Raw genomic sequence first — 27,099 nt, forward strand, 5'->3', positions numbered from 1 at the left:
ATGATTATTAAAATATTGAGAATTTCAATTATCTCACAATCCACCAGTCCCCATGGAAAAGACCACGTATCTATGATCTTTTACATATGAGAGAAATAAACATCTATCTTGTTTAAACAACTGCTATTTTCAGTTTTCCAATTTTATCTTCAGGCAAAGACTCTAAATGTTTAGAATATTATATGATTTTAAATTCTGTACCCAATATTTTGCACTGTAGCAGTCACAGCTATTAACACATTTCTTGTATTATACACTCAAGTATTAATTCTATTCAAGTATTTATATTTGCTTAGTTCCACAAAATTTTACTCCTTAACTTCATTACAGTATTTCTGTCTTTCAATGTGTTCTCCCCATCTTTGTCATGAAGTTTCATTTTTAATCAATAGTATATGTGTCCTCTCATCTAATGTCTCAGTATCATTTGTTTATAATTACAATCCTTATACATTCTTTGGCCATTTTAATACTTCTTGAAACTTTCAAGCTTCTCAGTCAATGAATATTAGAAAATTATTAAAACACTTTTATCCATTCTATTAATAGCTCAGAAATGCATACAAGCTCTATTACAGTTACTATGTAACTGTCAGTTCTAACACTTACAAGTTAACAGGTAGAATTTAAATAAACCCACAGCTGCTTTCCTCTTTCCTTGGTATAGTCATAGAGTAAAACTCAAGCCCAGCTTGAGAATTCCTCTCCATTTGATGATACGAAGCGATTTGGCATGTAACTCATCTATAATTCGGAGGCTGGAAGAAACCAATGTCACTATAAAAGTCCATACTTTTCTTTGACACTAAAACAAAGCTTACTAACCCTAAGGGACAGAGAATGTCTGATCACAATCTCTAAGACACCTACCTCTTGCCCAATCATATTTAAATGGACAAAATTAGTTTCACCTTCAAAGTCTGTTGTCAAAAGCAAACAGAAGACCAAATTGTCTCACTAAGTATACTTAATTTATAGGCTAACAAGAGTTCCTTATTCACATAAGCTGTTGTTACCACTACACTAAGACCAAAGAAAGTTTGCTTAGTGTTAATCAACAGTTTTTAATTGTATATTAATAGATCATTTGATTGGTATAAACTATTTCTTCTTCCAAGACTAGAAAGTCCATGAAGGTAAGGGTCAGGTGAGTTTAATTAATATTGTAGCCCTGCGCCTAACCCAATTAGCTTGGAATTTTTGTTGAATGAATAAACGACAGTCCAACTTTTTTTTTGAGACAGAGTCTCACTCCCGTTGCCCAGGCTGGAGTGCAATGGCACAATCACAGCTCACTGCAGCCTTCACTTCCCGGGCTCAGGTGATTCTCCCAACTCAGCCTCCTGAGTAGCTGGGACTACAGACACATGCCACCACACCTGGCTAATTTTTGTATTTTGGTTGAGATGGGGTTTTGCCATGTTGCCCAGGCTAGTCTCCAACTCCTGGCTCAAGAGATCTGCCTGCTTCAGCCTCCCAAAGTACTGGGCTTACAGGACTGAGCCATCATGTCCAGCCCTATAGTCCAACTTTTATAGTTGATATCTAGGTGTACAAAATGAAAATGCCAATGGATTACAGAAATTAACAAGCTCTTACTCGTAACTACTAAAGCAAAAAATAATCACTTAGACTACACAGCTTGAAAGTTCCAAAATTCAACATGTATTTAATGTCACAGATCTAAAAGTCAGGATGTCCAAACTACTCTCATAGCCATCCTCCAATACCTATATTCACACAAACTTTCAGTGAACACTACCAAGTCAAACAACTAGGGACCACCTTAGATTACTTCCTCTTTCTCATTTTTCCTAATCATTCCAGAGCCTTAATATCTGCACAATCTGTCACTTCCTCTCCATTCTCACTGACCTTCTATAAATTTGAACTTTCTACTTTGGGAGGCCGAGGCAGGTGGATCACGAGGTCAGGAGATTGAGACCATCCTGGCTAACACGGTAAAACCCTGTCTCTACTGAAAATACAAAACTGCGGGCGCCTGCAGTCCCAGCTGCTCAGGAGGCTGCGGCAGAAGAATGGCATGAATCCGGGAGGTGGAGCTTGTAGTGAGCCGAGACCGCACCACTGCACTCCAGCCTGGGCGACAGAGCAAGACTCCATCTCAATAAATAAATAAATAAATAAATAAGAACTTTCTTTAGTTCCCTAATGGATCAGTGTTTAAAAAAAAAAAAAAAGGCCTTTGGTCTGATTCCAGCCTTACCTGCCCACCAAATCATCATCTAAATTGCTCCCAGAAAGGCATTTCTAAAAATGAAAATACAAACAAGTCATTTTCTTTCTAAAATACCATCAATTTTACAAAAAGTATTCAATGGTCAGAATGTAGTTTCTCTCAGCTCCATTTTTACAAGGGCATCTACTGTCCTCTATGGTCGGATAACAGATTTTATCTTTGCATTTCCTGTTTCTAAATTAAGAAACGTTTTCTGCTACTGCCTACTAAACTCCTACTCCTGGTGAAGATGCTGTGAACACTGTTGAAATGGCAACAAAGGATTCTGAATATTACATAAATTTATATGATAAAGCAGTGACAGGGTTTGAGAGGACTTCCTCCAATTTTGAAATAGTTCTACTGTAGTAAAATGCTATCAAACAGCATTGCATGCTACAGAGAAATCTTTCATGAAAGGAAGAGTCAACTGATGCAGAAACTTCATTGTTGTCTTGTTTTAGGAAACTACCACAGCCACTTGATCAGTCAGCAGCTATCAACATCAAGGCAAGACTTTCCACTAGCAAAAAGATTATGACTCACTGAAGGTTCAGATGTTCATTAGCGTTTTTAATAGTATTTTTAATTAAGGTACGTACATTGGTTTTTTTTCAGACATAATAATATTGCACAATACACTATAGGGTAAATATAACTTTTATATGTACTAGGAAGCCAAAAAGTTTGTATGACTCACTGGAACCAAACCCACAATATCTCTGAGGTATACCTATATATCATATAAACCTTTGTGGTCCTATCCTTTTTCTCCTATCTTTTCAGAAAGTAATCAATATAAAAAACATGATGTTAAATAACCTTAAGTATATTTTCACACTTTATAAGTACTGTAGCATCATGTGTTATGCATCATTCTGCAATTTGCATTGGACCTTTAAAATCCATTTTTAAAATTTATTCGTACTGGTACCTAGAATTCTAGTTTACTCATTTTAAATGCGGTAAATAATTTCAGGCCAGGCATGGGGGCTCACATCTGTAGTCCCAGCACCTTGGGAGGCCAAGGCAGGCAGACTGCTTGAGGCCAGGGGTTCAAGACCAGCTTGGCCAACATAGGGAAACCTTGTCTCTACTAAAAATACAAAAAACTTAGCCAGGTGTACTGGCATATGCCTGTAATCCCAGCTACTTAGGAGGCTGAGGCACAAGAATCACTTGAACCTGGGAGGCAGAGGTTACAGTGAGCTGGGACCATGTCACTGGCACCCCAATCTGCGCGACAGAGCGAGACTGTGTCTTAAAAAAAAAAATTTTTTTCAGAGTTTAAATATACCACAGTTTATCAATTATCCGGTTTATTATAGAAATTTGGGATTTTTATTTTTTTGTTAGTATAAACAAAGCAATGAAAAAAATATTCATTCCTATATATGCCTTTTATAAACATGTAAAAAAATTGTATCCAGAGGTTATATCTAAGAATTGAATTGGTTTCTTTAATGTTATATTCTTAGTAAAGAAAAGAAAGAAGGAAAAAAGTGGTTTCCACAGTGTAAACACTCATTAAATATTTACTGACTGAATGAAAACAGGACAGTAAGTCATTCAACTCTTCTTGATATTACCAAAATAGTCTCCAAAGGAGAATCTGTACACAGATCTGTACTCCCACTAGTTGCTATTCTACAACCTTACTGACTATTGGTATGGTCAGGTCTTTTTAATTACTCAATATGATGGGTTTTTAAAATAGTAGTTTATTCTGTTCCACCCAAATTTTTTATTAGATTTTTATTTTGTACTTCATTGATTTTACTTCTATCTTGAATATGCTCGTTTCTGATTACTTGTTCTAATTGGTTATTAATGCCATACAGAAGGCTACTGATTTTTTAAACTTTCTATCTAGGAACGTTGCTGAACGCTCTCATTAGTTCTAACAGTCTACCGTTTCTCTTGAAATTTCAACACAATTATATCCTCTTCCAATAGGGATACTTTTGCATCTTCATCTTCAATTGCTATAGCTCTTCTTTTTTTTTTTTTTAATGTATTGGTTAGGTGTTCCAGTACTGAACAGCAGTGATAATGCTTATATCCCGGGAATACACCTAAACTTCACCGTTATTTAAAAATGACATAATCTGAGCTGTAGGTTTGGGGGAGATAACCTTTACAAGCTAAGGAAGTTCCCTCTTGTTCCTAATTATCAAAAGTTTCTGTTTATAAAAACTATTAGCTATATATTATCACATAATTTTTCTAAACATCCTACATCACTTCAGGTAAGTATAGGCTTTTTTCTCCTGTAATGAGATTATCTGGACATTATACTAAAAGATTTTCTAATATTAAACCATCTCGGTATTCCTAAGATAAAACCTTCTGGTCCTAAAGTTTTCTTAGACTCAAATATTTGGGTTTAGTTGACCTTCTTTAACCTTTCTATTTAACTTCCATTTCTACTTTTATTATTCCTTTCTTCACAGTAATGTTAGGTTTGCTGTTTTTCTTTTTTCTAGTTTCTTTTGCTTTTGCTTAGCATTAATGCCCTTAAGATAACGCATCTATCCAAGTAATGCTTTAGCTGGCTCCAACATTTTCACTAACATTTCTTTCACTAATATTCACATTACAACTCTGTATATCTCCTCTTTAATACAAACTTTTTTTTTTTTTTTTGAGACAGAGTCTCGCTCTGTTGCCCAGGCTGGAGTGCAATGGTGCAGTCTCGGCTCACTGCAAGCTCCACCTCCCGGGTTCACGCCATTCTCCTGCCTCAGCCTCCCAAGTAGCTGGGACTACAGGCGCCTGCCACCACGCCCGGCTAATTTTTTGTATTTTTAGTAGAGACAGGGTTTCACTGTGTTACCCAGGATGGTTTCGATCTCCTGACCTTGTGATCTGCCCACCTCGGCCTCCCCAAAGTACTGGGATTACAGGCCTGAGCCACCGTGCCCGGCCAATACAAACTTTTAAAAAGCACCTTTTTATTCTCCTGGTAAATTTTACAATGCAATTTACCAGGAGAATTTATTTTACTGTGTATTTCAACATTAATTGCATTATAAAGAAAACGATCAGACATTCCTTGATGAAATCTTTCAAAATTTCCTTAATACTTCAGTTATACTATACTATTTACAGCTGTGTAATTACTTTCACTTATCTTGCTCACTCCTGAGAACAAACTTTGGATCAAAGGAAATTTGTCTGGAAATTTCTCCAAAATTATCTCTTCAAAAATTTTATCTAAGACCGTGATTCCTCAAAGAACTAAAGGCAGAAATACCACTTGACCCAGCAATCCCATTAACAGGTATATACCCAAAGGAATGTAAATCATTCTATTATAAACATACATGCATGTGTATGTTCATTGCAGCACTATTCATAATAGGAAAGACATAAAATCAACCCAAATGCCCAACAATAATAGACTAGAAAATGTGGTATACATGCAGCCATTAAAAGGAAAGAGATTGGGCTAGGTGTGCTGGCTCAATCTTGTAATTCCAGCACTTTAGAAGGCTGAGGTAGGAGGATCACTTGAGTCCAGGAGTTCAAGACCAGCCTAGGGTAACATGGCAAAACCCTGTATCTACTAAAAATAAAAAAATTAGCCGAGCATGGTGACATGTGCCTGTAATCCCAGCTACTTGGGAGGCTGAAGCAGGAGAGTGGTGTGAACCCAGGAGACGGAGCTTGCAGTGAGCCGAGATTGCGCCACTGCACTCCAGCCTGGGTGACAGAGCGAGACTCTGTCTCAAAAATAAATAAAATAAAATAAAAAAAATCCTTCATCTCTTTTCTTCCCTCTGATCTCTTCCCTTGGTATATTCTGGAACCCTTCAATCCATACCAAAGTCTTTAAATGGCTCTTTCATGTTTTCTTACCTCCTTATTTCTCTGGGCTACATTCTAACTGAGTCCAATAAATGCCAATACTTGAATTCTCCCTCTCATGGCACCTAAAGCAGTATTTTTCCTCAGTAACATAATGTACTGTTTTAAGAATTTACTTTCAACTTTCGAGACTGCTGTTTCATATCTTGTTTCATCTTCCTTATTTTGTATAAGACAGAATTTCTTCTTTCATCCCTCTAGCATCTTCAACATACTTATTCATTATTTTATTATTTATCCCTCCCCTCTTATGTTTCTGTCATTACCTCCATGGCAGAACCAGATCATATAAAAGACAAGAGTGGGAATTTTCAGACTCTTCCCTAAAACAACATTGGGAATTTTCACAGACCCAGTCACCAACCAAATGAACAGACATTTCAATTCAGGTGTCAGTTATAAGAATTATGTCCATCTTCTCCCTTTCCTCAGCTTTTGATTTCCTGTAAGTGATGTTTTAATAAAAATTGCCATGCAAACTACTACCCTTCTGAATATTAAAGGAGCCTCTATTAATAAATACACGGACAATAAGCACAAACTGGACGTCTCAAGGGTAACTTGAGATACACGATTACCCTAAACATAAGCCTATGCAGTAGTTATTGGCACTTTCCTTCAGCCTGCTTTACAAATGGGGAGACTCACATTAGGCCTTGGCTTCATGTAATAATCCCGATTCGATTCTCCTATTCTTCATGAAGCACTTTAACACTCAACAACCAAACTCCTGGCTTTTTAAAGCATATGCTTCTCTGCCCTAAACCCAATCCTGTTCATCACTTTGTAGTTTTCTTCCATACAAACCACAGAAATGCCTACTTTGTTTCTAAATCACTGATGTCTGCTTGTATTATCTTGCTCTTTATTTTTTATTTTTGAGACGGAGTCTCGCTCTGTCACCCAGGCTGGCGTGTAGTGGCACAATCTTGGCTCAATGCAACCTCTACCTCCCGGGTTCAAGCAATTCTCCTGCCTCAGCCTCCTGAGTAGCTGGGATTACAGGCTTGCGCAACCATGCCCAGCTAATTTTTTTTTTATTTTTAGTAGAGATGGGATTTTACCATATTGGCCAGGGTGGTCTCAAACTCCTGACCTTCTGATCTGCCCGCCTGGGCCTCCCAAAATGCTGGGATTACAGGCGTGAGCAACCACGCACAGCTGTGCTCTTTATTTTTTCTTGTTGTTGTGTTTTGTTTTGTTTTGTTTTGTTTTGTTTGAGACGAAGTCTTGCTCTGTCGCCAAGGCTGGAGTGCAGTGGTGCAATCTTGGCTCACTGCGACCTCCACCTCCTGGGTTCAAGCAGTTCTCCTGCTTCAGCCTCCTGAGTAGCTGGGATTACAGGAGCACACCACCACATCCAGCTAATTTTTGTATTTTTAGTAGAGACAGGGTTTCACCATGTTGGCCAGACTGGTCTCAAACTCCTGACCTCAACTGATCCACCCGCCTCAGCCTCCCAAAGGGCTGAGATTACAGGCATGAGCCACCACACCCAGCCTAAAGAAGTACTATTTTTAATACAATAAAACTGGAAACAGTTCAAATAAAATCTAGTTAAATAAACCATGACCCAACTATTTTAGGAAGTACTGCCAAAATAATAAAAATCAGAAGGTAAATTCATAGAAAAAAATGTGCCCAAAAGACTGCCACATAAAAAAATTACAAACGTTTATAAATTTTAAATATAGCCAGTAAAAAATATTAATAATTAAAATTACAGTAAAAATAACATGAAGCAGATTTCAAGAGAGAAACAGTAAGAAGAAGTTGAAAGGTGGGTTAACACCAAATTATGGACAGAGTCCTGACTATGGATCATTATCTTTCAGAAAATGAGAAACAAAAAGTTTCAGCCGAAGACAGCTGGGAGTGGTGGCTCATGCCTGTAATCCCAGCACTTTGGGAGGGTGAGGCGGGCAGATCACTTGAGGTCAGGAGTTTGAGAGCAGCCTGGCCAACACGGTGAAAGCCTATCTCTACTAAAAATACAAAACAAACAAACAAACAAACAAAAAATTAGCTAGACGTGGTGGCAGGCACCTGTAACCCCAGCTACTCGGGAGGTTGAGGCAGGAGAATCGCTTGAACCTGTGGGGCAGAAGTTGCAGTGAGCTGAGATCGTCCACTGTATTTCAGCCTGGCTGATAGAGAGAGGCTCATTCTCCAAAAAAAAAAAAAAAAAAAAAAAAAAGTTTCAGCAGAAAAGACACAGCATAAGAGTATAATTAGAAAAGAGTAATATGGATGAAGAGAAGAATACCATGAATTAAAACTGAAAACACTTCTATTGGTCAATGTTTTATTTCAAATATAGATGATGATAAGAGTTTGTTAATATTAAAAATAAGGACTGGCATTAAGCTTTAATACAATATGCATGAAAATTATTTTTACATAAATATCTGATAAAATAAAGGCTTACATTTAAAGAAAAGGAAGTAAGGCCGGGCACAGTGGCTCACGTCTATAATCCCAGCACTTTGGGAGGCCGAGGTGGGCGGATCACGAGGTCAGGAGATCGAGACCGTCCTGGCCAACGTGGTAAAGCCCCATCTCTACTAAAAATACAAAAATTAGCTGGGCATGGTGGTGTGCACCTGTAGTCCCAGCTACTTGGGAAGTTGAGGCAGGAGAATCGCTTGAACCTGGGAGGCGGAGGTTGCAGCGAGCCGGGATCACGCCACTGCACTCCAGCCTGGCGACAGAGAGACACTCCATCTCAAACAAAAAAAAAAAAGAGAGAGAGAAGAAAAATATCTGAAATGCAATTATCAAAATTTTACATAAAAATACATTTCTGTCATTTTTCTGCTTGTATTTCTACCTAAAGGTGGGAAGCAATAGAAAAGGTCTTTAAAATTAATGCTTCCGTAGCTTGTTAACAATTCTTCCATTAAAGTATAATGAGGCCGGGCATGGTGACTCATGCCTGTAATCCCAGCACTTTGGAAGGCAGAGGTGGGTGCATCACTTGAGGTCAGGAGTTTCAGACCAGCCTGGCCAACATGGTGAAACTCCATCTCTACTAAAAATACAAAAATTAGCTGGGCGTGCTGGCACACACCTGTAATCCCAGCTATTCAGGAGGCTGAGGCACAAGAATCCCTTGAACCCGGGAGGTGGAGGTTGCAGTGAGCCACTGCACTCCAACCTGGGCAACGGAGCAAGACTCTGTCTCAGAAACAAAAGTATAATGAATAAATTATCAAGCTTAATGGCAAAAGGTCACAAATCTATTTTTATATTAAACTTATATAATTTAAATATTGTCATCCATTGCTTTGGGTAACTGGAAATTCAATACATGTTTCACCATTTAGCATCATCCCACTAATCCACCTCCTTCCCTGCCCACACAAATTCCAGGACTCTTGAACACAACACGTCAATCTGGTAACATACATAAAAAGAAAGAAACACTAAACACCCTTAAGGGCTTCAAAAAGAAATATAGGTAAAAAATATAATAGAAAGTATACTAATGAAAAGTTGTCTGTTTTAGTTCTAATAGTAATTCCGTTTCACAATTACCTAATTTTTTTTTTTTTGAGATAGAGTCTGGCTCTGTACCCCAGGCTGGAGTGCAGTGGCACAATCTCGGCTCACTGCAACCTCCACCTCCTGGGTTCAAGCAATTCTCCTGTACACTTCGTGTGAAAGGTGAAATAGTACAATTTACGGGAGAGAAATACAGTATTTATATATTTCACAATTTAAAAATATCCTTTAGCCAAATAATTCCACCTCTAGCATTTTAAAATGTTTAAAAATGTAGAGACGAACATAAATAATAAACACATTTAATGATAGTGATAAAAATATACACACTAAAGAAAAATAATTATGGCTTATCCTTACAATGCATTAGTGAGAATGGTGCTCCTGCAGAATACTTAGTATTTATGGACTAAATGAGAAGAGATAAAAGAGTAAGAAAGTTATGGCCGGGCGCGGTGGCTCACGCCTGTAATCCCAGTACTTTGGGAGGCTGAGGCAGGTGGATCACGAGGTCAGCAGATCGAGATCATCCTGGGTAACACGGTGAAACCCCATCTCTACTAAAAAACATACAAAAAATTAGCCGGGCATGGTGGCAGGCACCTGTAGTCCCAGCTACTCGGGAGGCTGAGGCAGGGGAATGGCGTGAACCCGGGAGGCAGAGCTTGAAGTGAGCCAAGATTGTGCCACTGCACTCCAGCCTGGGCGACAGAGCCAGACTCTGTCTCAAAAAAAAAGAAAGAAAGAAAGAAAGAAAGTTACAAATGATGTAGTTCTGGTTATTCCTAATTCACTACTTAAGAATTCTTTTTTTATATCCCTTCTTCTTTCAAATACTCTGAAAGACACATGTGTTACTTACACTAAATCAGATTCAAAAAAAATATCAAGACAATAAAAATTCTCTTGGGCAGCTTCTAGTAGACCTTTTTACTTAGAACAATTTAAACAAAAGTACATCTTACGATTAAACAGCCATTCCTGACACTCTTTGCAAAACAAAGCAAAATAATAACCTTTCAGGATAAACTGAAAGGTTGCTTACATAATCAACAGAAGTATATAAAGTGCCAATATATACACTAACTGATTCCACCCAAGTTATTAACTGTATTGCTTTATACATGAAATAAAAACTTAAAATTTACCTGCATTGCACTTTTCCCCAGTTTCACCACCTCAAATAATGTGACAGGCTCCCCTTCCCCATTCTGTTGAGGGTGTCCATTAGCTCTTCCACGGCCTACTCCTCTAATTCCAGCTTCAATTCTGCTCTTCTCACCTGGAGATTTTCGAGGTTTCTTATTTGTAGACTGAAAAAAAGATAAAAAAAAATTCCATTCGATTAGGTTTACTTTGCTTTATATAAAATGATCACTACTATAGAAGAAATATAATCCCTAACCAAAAGAAACTTTAAAATTTCTTCTCAGTAATTCAAAAAAGTGCAAAGAGCAAAACATAAGTTTATATATAAAAGGTATGAAGGTAACTTTCTTTTGTTTTTTGAGACAGAGTCTTGCTCTGTCGCCCAGGATGGAGTGCAGTGGCACTCTCTTAGCTCACTGCAGCATCCTCCTCCCAGGTTCAAGTGATTCTCCTGCTTCAGCCTCCCGAGTAGCTGAGATTACAGACCCCACCACCATGACCAGTTAATTTTTGTATTTTCAATAGAGACGGAGTTTCACCATGTTGGCCAGGCTGGTCTCGTACTCCTGACCTCAAATGATTCGCCCACCTTGGCCTTAAAAAATGCTGGAATTAACAGCATGAGCCACCACACCTAGATGATGTTTTAAAAATTGCTTTAGTGTTTTGTACAATAATAATGCCAATGTTGAATATTTTAACCTTGCGCCTTCTTGACATTTCCTTCTGCATACATTCATTGATACTCTCCTACTTCCTCAGAAATCTTGTACAGAAAACATTTCTGGGAAATGCCATATATTCAACTTCTACCCCTACTGAAATGCTCAAGTATTTCTTAGTCATGCAACAAATATGCTGAACATATCTGGAACTATTTCAGGTACTGGCAATACAGCAATAAACAAAACAGACAAACATTCTTGCCCTGATGGAGTTTACATTCTTTAATTAACATACCATCCCCTCCCCCCAACTTTATTTTAAAAAGTTAATACTTGCTATAATCTTATCTCTATCTCACCTTTAGGGCCAAGGATCATTTGAAAAAATTGTTGGCAGTCACTGTATCTATTCCTGTTAATTTCATTCATTCATACATTCATTCATTCACATACAAACTCCTTCTACAGTTGCTACTTCACCAAACTCACCAGTGACACCAACGTTGCTAAATGCAATAGACATTTCTTGAAACTCTCTTAACAGACATGACTTTTTTCCTTTCCTTTCAGTTATCTTTCCCCTCCCTGTATTTCTTACCTGCTAGTATTACCTAGAGGTCTCCCCTAAGTATCTTTTCTTCTCAGTCCTTATGCTCTCTATTGAGTAATTTAATTCATTCCCATTATATGCCTGCTTCACTTATCAATTTATGGTCTCTCATCTCCAATGAGATAAGTGTCTCCAATGAGAGACAATAAATTGAAATAAATTTGCCCTGCTTTTTGACACTGAAGCTGGACCCTGTAAACATTTATCTTTTGCCATCTGCTGCAGTATTAGGCTTTGTAAAAGGAAGGTACTAGAGGAACACTACAAGGCATAGCTTGGAGGGGCTTCTTTTCCTTATTACAGTACCTGCTCCCTGCATTTGCTTTTACTGTGTTTCTGACAGGACAGTCCTCTTTTCACTTCTGTTAGTAGTTAATGGCCCTCTAACCATTTCTGTTTGTGGATTAATATATAGAGTTCATTGCTTAATTTTTAAATAAACTTTTTTTAGAACTTTCAGATTTACAAAAAAAAAAGTTATGAAGATAGTACAGAAAATTCCTAAATACTTTACATATGGTTACTCCTATAATTAACATCTTACATTAGTATGGTACATTTGTTACAATAAACCAATACTGATACACTAACAAAAGCCCATACTTTCTTTGAATTTTTTTTTTTTTTTGAGAGGGAGTCTCGCTCTGTTGCCCAGGCTGGAGTGCAGTGACACAATCTCGACTCACTGCTACCTCCGCCTCCCAAGTTCAAGTGATTCTCCTGCCTCAGCCTCTAGAGTAGCTATGATCATAGGCGCCTGTCATCACGCCCAGCTCATTTTTGTACTTTCAGTACAGACAAGGTTTCGCCATGTTGGCCATGCTGGTCTTGAACTCCTGACCTCAAGTGATCCACCCACCTCACCTCCCAAAGTGCCACAATGACAGGCATCAGCCACCACAAGCGGCCTGATTTTTCTTACTTCTTGCCTAATGACCTTTTGGTCTAGGAGTCCATCCAGGATACAATATTACATTCAATCATCATGTCTTCCTAAGCTCCTTTTGGCTGTGACAGTTTCTCAGATTCTCCTGGTTTTTGATGACCATAGAGTTTTGAGAAATATTGATCAGGCATTTTCTAATAGGTTCCTCACTGGAATTTGTCTGATGTTTTTGTCATAACTAGACAAGGGATTATGGGATTTGAGAAGAAAGGAGAGGTAACATGCTTTTTTTTTTTTTTTTTTTTTTTTTTTTTTTTGGGGACGAAGTTAACTTGTTGCCCAGGCTAACGTGCAATGGCGCGATCTCAGCTCACTACAACCTCCGTCTGCTGGGTTCGAGCAATTCTCCTGCCTCAGCCTCCCGAGTAGCTGAAACTACAGGTGTGTGCCACCACCCCGGCTAATTTTTTTTTTTTTTTTTTTTTTTTTAGTAGAGATGTGGTTTCACTGTGTTAGGCAGGATGGTCTTGATCTCCTGACCTCGTGATCCGCCCACCTCAGACTCCCAAAGTGCTGGGATTACAGGCTTGAGCCACCACGCCCAGCCGGTAACATGCCATTTTTATCACCTCATATCAAGAGTACATACTATCAACATAATTAATCAATGTTGATATTGACCTAAATCACTTGGCTGACGTAGTGTTTTGTCAGGTTTTACTTCTGTACTTTTCTTACTCTTTCCATAGTGTACCCTTCAGAAGAAAGTCACTATGTATAGCCCACATTTAAGGGGGAGGAAGTTCCACTCCACCTCCTTGAGGAAGTATTTACACAAATTATAATTCTCTCACATGGAAGATTTGTCTATTCTCAACCATTTATTTATTCAATCATTTATATCAGTATACACTCATCATTTATTTTATACTTGGGGTTCTAATTCAATACTATTTGTTTTGTTTTGCTTTCTTTTTGGAGACAGATTCTCTCTTTGTTGCTCAGGCTGGAGTGCGGTGGTTGCGATCTTTGCTCACTGCAACCTCTGCCTCCTGGGTTCAAGCGATTCTTCTGCCTCAGCCTCCTGAGTAGCTGGGATTACAGGCATGTGCCACCACACCCAACTAATTTTTGTGTTTTTAGTAGAGATGGGGTTTCACCATGTTGGCCAGGCTGGTCTTGAACTCCTGATCTCAAGTGATCCACCCACCTCGGTCTCCCAAAGTGCTAGGATTACAGGCGTGAGCCACCGTGTCCGATGTAATTCAATACTGTTTTACTTTGTTGTTCAAATTGTTTCAGCTTTGGCCAATGGGAGCTCTTTTAGTTGGCTCCCAAGTCCTTATGGCATAATCACATCATTCTGTGTGGTTTTTCATTTCTTTTTTAGCACTTGGCTACTTACTGGCACAAGATGCTCCAGGTTCACCCTGTATATTCCTTGCCCCAGTTCTAGAATCAACCAATACAAGAAAGAGACTGGGTTCCTTTTATTGGAAAATGATATCAGAGAGTAAGAACTGCACACTGGTTGGCCGGGCACAATGGCTCACGCCTGTAATCCCAGCACCTTGGGAGGCCAAGGCGGGCAGATCACCTGAGATAAGGAGTTCTAGACCAGCCTGACCAACATGGCAAAACCCCGTCGCTACTAAAAATACAAAAATTATCCAGGCGTGGTGGCACATGCCTGTAATCCCAGCTACTCAGGAGGCTGAGTCGGGAGAATCGCTTGAACCTAGGAGGCAGAGAGGTTGCAGTGAGCTGAAATTGCACCACTGTACTCCAGCCTGGGCAACAGAGCAAGACTCCATCTCAAAAAAAAAAAAAAAAAACTGCACACTGGTAATACCAGCACAGGGGTAGACAAGGTGGGGAGGATGACTTGATCCCAGGAGTTCCAGACCAGCCCGAGCAACATGGCAAAAGCCCATCTCTACAAAGTTAGCTAGGGTAGTAATGTGTGCCTGTAGTCCCAGCTGCTCAGCAGGCTAAAGTGGGATAATCGATTGAGCCGGGGAGGTAGAGTCTGCAGTGAGCCGTGATTATAGCACTGTACTCCTGGATGACAGCGAGACCCTATCTCAAAAACAAAACAACAAAAAGAACTGCACACTGGTAATACCAGCACAGGGGTAGACAAGGTAGGGAGGATGACTTGATCCCAGGAGTTCCAGACCAGCCTGAGCAACATGGCAAAAGCCCATCTCTACAAAGTTAGCTAGGGTAGTAGTGTGTGCCTGTAGTCCCAGCTGCTCAGCAGGCTGAAGTAGGAGAATCGAATGAGCCGGGGAGGTGGAGTCTGCAGTGAGCCGTGATTGTAGCACTGTACTCCTGAATGACAGCGAGACCCTATCTCAAAAAAAAAAAAAAGAACTAGACACTATGTTTTGCTCGTTGCTACTAGAGTACCTTTGCTTCTAGGTTCTTATGTGGACAAAACATAAAATACACCTCCCATATGTTACACATAACAAAGTCACTCTTTGAGCGGGTATCAGTAGCTCAGGCAGTTGGAGGAGCGGCAGTGAACAGGCAGCCCGGCAGCCCAGCTCACTGAGGCTCTCTGTGCACCATGGCCCACTAGCACCCAGTATGTACTCTCCCCACTGCAATGATGCCCAAGAGGAAAGTCAGCTAAGCAGAGGTGGAAGTCGAAGTGAAGAAAGAGTCAAAGAGGAAGACAGGCATGGTTGTCAGCTAAACCTGCTCCTGAAAAGTGGAAATGAAGTCAAAAAAGGCAGCAGGAAAGTACAAACAGGGCCAGGTACAGTGGCTCACACCTGTAATGCCAGCAGAGGTCAGGGCAGGCAGATCGCTTGAGCCCAGGAGTTCAAGACCAGCCTGGGCAACATGGCGAAACCCTGTCTAGACAAAAAATTACAAAAATCAGCTTTTATATATGTGTATATATATTTGTATATATATTTGTATATAAATTTGTATATAAATATATATTTATAGATACATATACACACACACACACACATATATACATGTAAAAGGTATAAAGAAAAGGGAAAAGGGGAGCAAAGAGAAAAGAGGCTGATGAGGCTAACTGAAAAACTATAGATTTACCTGCAGAAAATGGACAAAGCAAAACCAAGAAGAGTCCAGCTTCTGGTGAAGCCGGAGAAAAAGAAGCCAAGTCTGATTAATATCATATACTATTATCAGTGGTCCTTCTATTCTAGTAGAATCCAGAGGAATATTTTTATCAACTATTGTATAAATGCAAGTTTTTTAGTAGATCTAGAAACATTTTTAAGAAGAAGGGAATCCTACCCACATCCCATTTTTAAAGTGTAAATGCTTTTTGTTTATAAGAGGTGAAATCATTCACTGGTTATCTTTTGGTACAACCAGAAAATAGTGTGGGATACTGAATTGTTGTTGGAGGCTTTGACTGTGTTGGGTGTCAGCTTAACATTCCATAGATGGGGGTTACTTTTCATATCCTAAAAGACAAAGCATATAAAATGGCAACATGGAGTTATACTCCTGAATTAAAAAAAAAAATTTTTGCATTTTAATGTCTTGGATATTTTAAATTATTTCTATTCCATGTTTTTTTATAGCAGAATTTTCTTTTTTTTCTTTTTTTGAGATGGAGTCTCGTCTGCCGCCCAGGCTGGAGTACAGTGGTGCGATCTCAGCTCACTGCAACCTCCACCTCCCAGGTTCAAGTGATTCTCCTGCCTCAGCCTCCCAAGTAGCTGGGACTACAGGTGCCCACCACCACTCCCAGCTAATCTTTGTATTCTTAGTAGAGATGGGATTTCACCATATTGACCAGGCTGGTCTCAAATTCCTGACCTTGTGATCCACCCACCTCAGCCTCCCAAAGTGCTGGGATTACAGGTGTAAGCCACTGTACCTGGCCTTTAGCAGGATTTTCTAAAAACCAACAAACAAACAAATAAAAACTCCTTGATCATGGCTCTCCCTGTCAGAATTGTGTGCACTCTAACATCTTTGGTTGTGGTATTCCTGTTTTCCCAATAACTTTGTTAATGTGCTGTGAAAGACTGAATATTTGAGTATGTTGTGTATATGCTTTTAACTGAATTGGAGAAGTGTATTTAACAGCTTATCAACATGTGAAGATACTGGTACTTGACAGACTCAAGGAAAATTTGCCTCCAAATTTTAAGCTGGAAAGTCACTGGAATAACTTTAAAAAAGAATTACAAACTTTTTTTTTAGATTTTCAGTATGTATGATAAGAATTGCACACAAACTGAAATGTCTGTGTACTAATCCCCAACACAACCAACAAAATCTCAATTATGAAAGAAAAAAAACACATTTACTCTTTGTTCTGTGAAGTTCTAAGGGTTTTGACAAATGCTTGGTGTTGTGTATGCAAAATTAATGGTTATCATGGAGAATAGTTTACTTTAAAAATCCTGTGTATTGCCCATTCAACCCTTTCTCTTCCCCTTCTCAGGAAACCACTAGTTTTTCCTTTTTTAATCATCATCATAGTTCCCTTTTTTCCACATATTAATATATGGGTTGAGTACCCCTTATCTGAAATGGTTGGAACAAGAAGTGTGTCAGACTTCCAGTTTTTTCAAATTTTAGAATATTTGCACATACATAATGAAACATCTTGGGGATGGAACTCAAGTCTAAACATGAAACTCGTTTATGTTTCATATACACCTTACACACACAGCCTGAAAGGAATTTTACATAATTTTTTTTTCTTTTAGACAGAGTTTCACTCTTGCCGCCTAGGCTGGATTGCAACGGCACAATCTAGGCTCACTGCAACCTCCGCCTCCTGGGTTCGAGCGATTCTCCTGCCTCAGACTCCCAAGTAGCTGGGATTACAAGCATGCGCCACCATGCCCGGCTAATTTTGTGTTTTTAGTAGAGATGAGGTTTCTCCATGTTGGTCAGGCTGGTCTCGAACTCCCGACCTCAGGTGATCCGCCCGCCTCAGCATCCCAAAGTGCTGGGATTACAGGTGTAAGCCATCGTGCCTGGCCATAATATTTTTAATAATTTTGTGCATGAAACAAAGTTTTGACCTTTTTACTTTTTCTTTTTTTTTGAGACACAGTCTTACTCTGTCACCCAGGCTGGAGTACAGTGGCACGATCACAGCTCACTGCAACCTCCCCTCCCAAGCTTAAGCAATCCTCCAGCCTAAGCCACCTAAGTAGTTGGGACTATAAGCACTAGCCACCACACCCAGCTATTTTTTTTTTTTTGGTACAGATGGGTTTTGCCATGTTGCCCAGGCTGGTCTCGAACTCGTGAGCTCAAGATATCTGCCTGCCTCACCTCCCAAATGCTGGGATTACAGGGGTAAGCCACTGCATCTCGCCTTGATCTTGGTTTTAACTGTGACCCGTCACATAAGGTTATGTGTGGAATTTTTTTTTTTTATAAGACAGAGTCTCGCTCTGTCGCCCAGGCTGAAGTGCAGTGGCGCGATCTCGGCTCACCGCAAGCTCCGCCTCCTGGGTTCACGCCATTCTCCTGCCTCAGCCTCCCGAGTAGCTGGGACTACAGGTGCCCGCCACCATGCCCAGCTAATTTTTTGTATTTTTAGTAGAGACTGGGTTTCACTGTGTTACCCAGGATGGTCTCGATCTCCTGACCTTGTGATCTGCCCGCCTCGGCCTCCCAAAGTGCTGGGATTACAGGCATGAGCCACTGCGCCTGGCCTATGTGTGGATTTTTTATATGGCTACATGTTGGGATTCAGAAAGTTTCGAACTTCAGAGCATTTCAGATTTCAGATTTTTCTATTAGGGTTGCTCAACCTGTAACTGGAGTCTAACAACATGTAGGCCTTTTAGACTAACATCTTTCACTTTAATAATATGCATTTAAGATCCATGTCTGGCTGGGCACGGTGGCTCACACCTCTAATCCCCATACATTGAGAGGACAAGGCGGAAGGATTGCTGAGGCCAAGAGTTCAAGACCAGCCTGGGAAACAAAGCAAGACTCCTTCTCTACAAAAAAATAAAAAATAAAAAAATTTATCAATTGACAAGAAATACAAAGAAAAAAGAAAAAATATCTAAAGATAAAGGATAAAAAAAACAAAAAACAAGAACTAAAAAGTTAGCTGGACACGGTGGCATGTGCCTGTAGCTCCAGCTATGCAGAAGGATGGCTTGAGCCTAGGAGCCTGAGGCTGCAGTGAGCCATGAACGTTCCACTGCACTCCCTCCAGCCTGAACAACAGAGCAAGACCCTGTCTTAAAACAAAAACATTCATCCATGTCTTTTAGTGGCCAAATAGGTCATTCAAAAAAATTGTTGAATAGCATTCCATTCCATGGATGTATCACACTTTGTTAGCCATTTACCAAATAATGGGCATCTGGGTCACCACTGTTAGGCAATTACAAATAAAAAACATTCACAAGCAGGTTTTTCTGTGTACTTAATTTTTAAAATCAGCTATGTATATGCCTAGAGGTATAACTGCTGGAACTTTGAGTAAGACTATGTTTAGCTTTGTATGAAATTGCCAAACTGTCTTTCAAAGTGGCTGTACCATTTTGCATTTCTACCAGCAAGAAATGAGAGTTTCTGGGCCGGGCGCGGTGGCTCACACCTGTAATCCCAGCACTTTGGGAGGCTGAGGTGGGCGGATCACGAGGTCAGGAGATTGAGACCATCCTGGCTAACATGGTGAAACTCTGTCCCTTACTAAAAATACAAAAAAAATTAGCCAGGTGTGGTGGCGGGTGCCTGTAGTCCCAGCTACTTGGGAGGCTGAGGCAGGAGAATGGTGTGAACCCAGGAGGCGGAGCTTGCAGTGAGCCATGATCATGCCACTGCACTCCAGCCTGGGCAACAAACAGAGTGAGACTCCGTCTCAAAAAAAAAAAAAAAAAAGAAATCAGAGTTTCTGTGGTATCACATACCTCCCAGGAAACTGATATTGTCAGATTTTTAAATTTCAGCCATTCTAATAGGCATGTAGTAGGATCTCATTGTTGTCTTGATTTGCAGTTCCCAAATGACAAATGATTTGAAGCCTTTAAATAGTTAATAATTATTTTTTAAGACGGAGTCTTACTCTGTCACCCAGACTAGAATGTAATGATGCAATCTCAGCTCACTGCAACCTCTGCCTCCCAGGTTCAGGTGATTCTCGTGCCTCAGGCTCTCAAGGAGATGGGATTACAGGTGTGTGCCACCACACCCAGGTAATTTTTTTATTTTTAGTAGAGATGGGGTTTCACCATGTTGGCCAGGCTGGTCTCGAACTCCTGGACTCAAGTGATTTGCCCCGCCTTGGCTTCCCCAAGTGCTAGAATTACAGATGTGCGCCACTGTGCCCGGCCAATTAATTCTTTGCATTAATTTTTCTCCATTTGAATTATTGGCAATGATTCTCTCACCAGACTGGACCCAGACTGATTCTTTATATGTGCACTGTCCAACGTGGTAACCACTATCCCCAAACATGGCTTTCAAAGAACTTATACTGGCTGGGCGTCGTGTCTCATGCCTGTAATCCCAGCACTTTGGGAGGCTGATGCGGATGGATTAGCTGAGGTCAGGAGTTTGAGACCGGCCTGGCCAGCACGGTGAAACCCCGTCTACACTAAAAATACAAAAAATTAGCCAGGCATGGTGGTACGCGCCTGTAGTCCTAGTTACTCAGGAGGCTAAGGCAGGAGAATTGCTTGAACCCGGGAGGTGGAGGTTGCAGTGAGCCAAGATTGTGCCACTGCACTGCAGCGTGGGCAACAGAGAGAGGCTCTGCCTCAAAAAATAAACAAATAAAATAAAAAAGAACTTATATTATTTAAGATGTATTTTCAACATCCTAATACAATCTTGTCAATTGGTAGTGATGAAGGAACACTAGTGTTTTATATCTCATAAACAACAGTACAAATGAAATATCTATGGTCCATAGGGTTATTAATACAGAAATTAGAGTTCATTACTGCAGGTAATTCAAGGGACATAGTGATTTTAAAATATTTTAATGAGTATGTATAGGAAAGCAAACCTGAAATACCTGAAAGAAAGCCTGCAGCAACACAGTAAGTAATGAATTTCACGGAAAATATGTTACATATACATAGGAAGTCATTAATCTTCACTGTTCCTATATAAAAATGATGCAATCCAATCTCAGAATTTACAGCAATCTTTAGGACGACTGTATACTATTCAATTTAAATGTGTATCTACATTTCTAGTAAACTGTTTTAAATACACAAATTAGCCCTGCTGTGTAGGAAAATAACTTATCCCAAATACTCTATTCCAAAGCTCTAGAATGGGTTAAGTTGCAGTATGAATGTGCAATGACTTTCCTAGAAGTTTTAAGGAACAAAGATACAAAAACATTCTTTAACCTTTGTGCCTTATCTGGCATAATGAGCTGTGAATGTGAAATAATCCACACCATATCACAAATAATATATATTAACTTTTTTGGGGACTGCATAATGCAAAAATTTTATACATACACAATTAAAAGATAAAGAGATAAATATGTGCAATATAAAATAATAAACTATAGTATACAAAAATACTTTTCATGGAATTTTGGTTTATAATAAGTGCTAAAAACCTTCTAAGAGAAAGATTATTTTTAGTACCGAGAAGCAGGAAAAGTTTCACAAAAAAATTATGCTGCAAGTTGGGACTTAATGAACTCATAAAATTAGTTAAGAATTAGTATTAGTAAGATTAGCATATGTAGAATTTAGAAAACAAGGGTTCCAGAACGAAAAAACACAATGAGCAATGATGTGAATGTGGGAAAGCAAAAGCCATACATGAAAAAACAAGAGACAGATAGATACCTGACTAAAAAGTTGTAAACAGGGAAATACAATAAAATATTAGGTGTAATATTAGGTTAGTTGAAGATACCCCACACTTTTTCATAAAATGGCATTGCCTGTGAGCTGAGATCGTGCCACTGCACTCCAGCCTGGGTGACAACAAGACTTTGTCCAAAAAAAAAAAAAAAAAAAAAGGAGTGGGGGCACTGCCTGCTTTTTGAATAAGAAAAAACATATTCGTGGCCGGTCGGTGGCTCACGCCTGTAATCCCAGCAGTTTGGGAGGCCGAGGCAGGCGGATCACGAGGTCAGGAGATTGAGACCATCCTGGCTAACACGGTGAAACCCCATCTCTACTAAAAATACAAAAAATTATCCGGGCGTGATGGTGGGCACCTGTAGTCCCAGCTACTTGGGAGGCTGAGGCAGGGGAATGGTGTGAACCTGGGAGGCGGAGCTTGCAGTGAGCCAAGATCGTGCCACTGCACTCCAGCCTGGGCAACAGAGCAAGACTCCAGATCAAAAAAAAAAAAAGAAAATGAAAAAAAAGAAAAAACATATTCCCACCCGGCACTATTAAAAAGGATGAAATAGAAAAAGACAAAGACCAAAGGTAGGAAGCTAACAGTACAGCTGCCAATAAAGTAAGCCCTAAAGATACAAACTTGGGAAATGTAAAATAAAGGACAGATGTGGAAGACACAGTGAGCTTATAAAGTAAAAGTCATCAGACGCTGGGCGCAGTGGCTCGCGCCTGTAATCCCAGCACTTTGGGAGGCCAAGGCGGGTGGATCACGAGGTCAGGAGATCAAGACCATCCTGGTTAACACGGTGAAACCCCGTCTCTACTAAAAATACAAAAAAAGTAGCCAGGCATGGTGGTGGGCACCTGTCGTCCCAGCTACTCGGGAGGCTGAGGCAGGAGAATGGCATGAACCTGGGAGGCGGAACTTGCAGTGAGCCGAGATCGCGCCACTGCACTCCAGCCTGGGCGACAGAGCAAGACTCCGTCTCAAAAAAAAAAAAAAAAAAAAAAAGTCATCAGACCTGAAATTTCAATAGATAAAGGAGACAGGACAAGAGACTTGGAGATGAGGAAATGTAACAATGACTCAGGTTTTAATTCTGTGTTCTTGGAACTGTGGTAGTCTTTAACATAATTAAGGAAGTCAGAACTAAAAACTAGTCTAGTCAGTAGAAGAAAATTCTAAATGAAAAATTAAGAAAACAACAAAGACAGCTTAAACTTAAAAAGAAGTCCAACTAATATACTTCCTAAAGTGATCACAAAAGAGTGCACATTTAAGCTCCAAAAAATTTTTTTATAGAGATCTTTGTTTCTTAGAAAAATAAAAATAGAAAAAGTAGTACAGAAAATTATAAATAGGCTGGGCCCAGTGCCTCATGCCTGTAATCCAGCACTTTAGGAGTCCTACTGGGCAGACTGCTTGAGCCGAGGAGTTTGAGACCAGCCTGGGCAACATGACGAAACCTTGCCTCTACAAAAACTTAGCTGGTGTGGTGATGCATAACTGTAGTCCCACTCCAAAGGCTGAGGTGGGAGAATCACTTGAGCCTGGGAAATCGAATCTGTGGTGAGCTGTGATCATACCACCTTTATTCACAAATAATGAACAATATAGAAAGTACTGATTTAAACTTCACCACTTAAAAATTAGAAAAGATTTAACCATTATAAGCAGTAACATAGCGTATACCCATACATTTTGCTGTGTGAAAGGCAATAATATATGTCAAAAGGTTTCAAAACAAACAGTATATACTAACTTCACTTCTAGAAATTTAGGATTAAAAAAACAATGGCTATACAGCAAAACTTACTTGCAAAACAGTTCATGTCAGCATGGTTTAGAATAGTTAAGAATTTTTAACATAAATGCTCAACATGGCACCAACTCTGCAATTGGTTTGTCAGTGTCCCACATTAACTCCCTGGGCCTGGTCATTCAGTTTCCAGCCTCTGCTGAGTCCCTCATACTATTCCAAGTGTAGCAGGGGAAATTGAGAGGCCCTTCCTCAAGCTCTGGTCTTAATGGAGGTACAAGGGAGACATCTACAGGGAACCATGAGATCAGTGGTGTTGGAAATGCTAAGTCAGTCCTTCTTTAGGCTGGATGTTGGTAGTGGTCATCACAAAGTCCATATATTTTATATCCAGGCCTTCACCTGGCCTATGGACTTATACCCATGTGCCTGGTTTATCAGTTCAATGGTTCTTCAGCCCATTACAGATAAGGAGCTATACTGAAGATAAGGAAGAACCACTGGAGTTCGAATGTTCCTGAAAGATTGACTTAGTCCTAGCTTAGTCCTCATAAAACCTGATAACAACAGGGTTGGTACTTTTACTCTCTATTTTACAGGAGTTATAACAGATTGTTAAAGGACAACCAAGAAAGGACAAAAGAAGTGACAGTCAGAGGTTGAGAGGAGCCAGAAAAACATAAAATCTAGCAGACATCTGCCACCACATTGTAACATGGTGGTTCCTATCACAACGCTGGGTCAGAAAGAGATTGATTTGGTTTATAATGCTAAACCAAGAGGGTTGGCAAATAAAAATTTTGGTATTTAAAAGAAAAAAAAACTTTGGAATTTGAATATTATGAAATTCCCAACAGTCTACATTAAACTACCAAATAATTTTAAAGATCCAATTTTTATAAGTGACCTGTTAACTTACCCTTCTGGTACTCATTAATCTTTTGTTGTGCATTCTCCATCTTCTATGTATGAATAGACATTTAAAAATAAAAACTGTATCTTTTTATTGTTAGATATGAGTTCTAAATTTCTTTTCAAAGAAAAGTATGTTCAATTCTTTGCCTTCTACTTTTAAACTTAACTTCCTCATAAAGCAACCTTTTCCAATTACCTGCTCCACCCTGACTCATTCCAATCACCTGCTCCACCCTGACTCATTCCGATTACCTACTCCACCTTGACTCATTCCGATCACCTGCTCTGTCATAACCATTTTTCCCACCAAACCACTCACCCCGTCACTCTCTTTAAATTAGCCAATCGGAATTAGTTTAGCCTGTGTGGTCTAACCCTAGCCAATAAGGGAATGACACAGCAGCAGGCGCCACATGCGTCAGGGATAAGAACCCCTTCCCCTCCCTTGTCCAAGTGTGCACTCACCATTGTTCCATCTGTAAGGGCGCACCCTTCTATAGAAGTACCTTGCCTTGCTGAGAATTAAAAGAAAATTTTATATTCAAGTGCTATTTCTTTTGCAGCACTGAAACTTTATATACAACATTATTTACCTCTCCTACTCAGCCTATGCAAATATGAAAGTTAAATAATGTTGAGAATATAGAAGTGCTGGTTCTCACTAAGAGAAAAAAATCCATAATAAAACACAAGAGACTAAAGAGGGGTTAAGGTTAGAGAGGTGCTGATTTACATGACAACTACAAGCAACATAAAATCCTGGACTAGACCCTGATTCAGGAAAAGAATAGTTTTTCTTTTCTTTAAGGGATTAGATTATGACAACTGGCAAAATCTAAATGAGATGTATAGATATCATTCTTATATCAATATTATTTTCATATTTTCATAACTGTACTGTGGTTATGTAAGAAAAAATGTCCTTGACTGCAAAGAAATACACAATAAACTATTAGAAATAAAGTGCTGTGAAGAGATATTCTACAAAACAATACTGAATTTAAAAAAAAGTAACATCATGTCTGCAACTTACTCCAAAACAGTTCAAAACTAATAGATACCAAAATACTCATCTCTGCATATGCCATAAAAAATCCATATTTACATGTGTATATGTGTGTACATACATAGAGAGGAGAAGACAGAAGGAAAGAGTGGGAATATGATAAAGCAAATGTAGTAAAATGCTAACATTAGGACAATGTGCATGAAGGACAGCTGACAATTCTTCATAGAATTCTTAGAATCCTTCTGTGTTGGAAATTATTTCAAAATGAAAAATTTTTTAAACACCAAAGGGCAGGGGGTGGGGCAGTGCTTATTTAACAAAATTAAAACACCATTCACTCATTAAACATTTACTGAACACTTACTGCAGGTCAGACACTAGTAAATAGCAGAAGACACACTAGATAAAAATTCCTGCCTTCACACAACTTACATTCCAGTTGTAGGAGAGAGACAATAAGCAAGTAAGTAAAATGTATGTTACGTTAGCGGAAGGGGAAAACAGTTAAGTCATATTGGGTAGAGGTGGCGATTTGCAATGTTAAACACATCTTTAGGCCTGGCATGGTGGCTCACGCCTGTAATCCCAATACTTTGTGAGGCTGAGGCTGGTGGATCACTTCAGGTCGGGAGTTCAAGCCAGCCTGGTCAACATGGTGAAACCCTGTCTCTACTAAAAATACAAAGATTAGCCAGGTGTGGTGGCGCATGCCTGTAATCCCAGCTACTTGGAAGGCTGAGGTGGGAGAATTGCTTGAACCTGGGAGGCAGAGGTTGCAGTGAGCCAAGATCGTGCTACTACACTCCAGATTACGCAACAGCGCGGGACTCCGTCTCAAAAAAAAAAAAAAAAAAAAAAAAAAAGGAGAGGCCGGAGTAGTGGTTCCTGCCTGTAATCCCAGCACTTTGGGAGGCTGAGGTGGGACGATCAGTTGAGCCCAGGAGTTTAAGACCAGCCTGGACAACATAGTGAGACCCCGTCTTCACACAAAAATAAATCAGCCATGCGTGGTGGCATGCGCCTGTAGTCCCAGCTATTCAAGGGGCTGAGGAGGTGGGAGAACTGTTTGAGCCCAGGAGTTTGAGGATGCAGTAAGCCACAGTTGCGCCACTGCACTGCAGCCTGGGTGACAGAGTGAGATCCTGTCTCAAAAGAAAAAATAAAATAAAATAAAATAAAACATAAAATAGAAGTAAAGGAAACAATACTGCCTATAATAGAAACTCCTTATATTATTTGTTTTTGACTGGCTAAATGAAAACCAAAGATACAAGAAATGCCCTTTAAAAGTAATAAATTTTAAAAGGATTAAACTTAAAAAAAAGAAGTGATGAATAGTATTACTACAGCTAAACAAAGAATGCTATCAGTTAAAACTTGATTTATTGTTCAAAACGCAGCTAGTTGATAGAAAATGTCCCATATTTCTTCATAATAGGTACCTGAGGCAGGACTCCAATCTGATCATTCTGACAATTATAACTCTCAAGATTAATTAACAGCTTGGCATTCTGGCTTCCTTAAGAGAAACAGTGTGGGAGTTAGCATATAAATTCAAATCCTAGCTTTCCCATTTACTTGCTGTGTGACCTTAGGCAAATTACCACTTTTTAACTTCATATTCTACTATGTAAACTGCATCTAAGACCTATTTCATAACACTAGTGTGAGGATTAAATAAC

At 39.5% G+C, this 27,099-nt stretch overlaps 1 protein-coding gene across 3 annotated transcripts in view; it reads right to left on the bottom strand.

The window, feature by feature from the left end:
* The window catches only part of STAG1 (STAG1 cohesin complex component), a 407,390-nt gene that overhangs the window by 250,336 nt on the left and 129,955 nt on the right, over positions 1–27,099 (bottom strand). For all 3 annotated transcript variants that reach the window (XM_034957447.3, XM_034957449.3, XM_034957448.3), the window contains one exon: positions 10,762–10,926. In XM_034957447.3, coding sequence (XP_034813338.1) covers positions 10,762–10,926 — 165 coding nt within the window. The remainder of the gene's footprint in view (positions 1–10,761; positions 10,927–27,099) is intronic.

The sequence above is a fragment of the Pan paniscus genome, chromosome 2, assembly GCF_029289425.2.
Source record: "Pan paniscus chromosome 2, NHGRI_mPanPan1-v2.0_pri, whole genome shotgun sequence".
NCBI classification, from domain to species: Eukaryota; Metazoa; Chordata; class Mammalia; order Primates; family Hominidae; genus Pan; species Pan paniscus.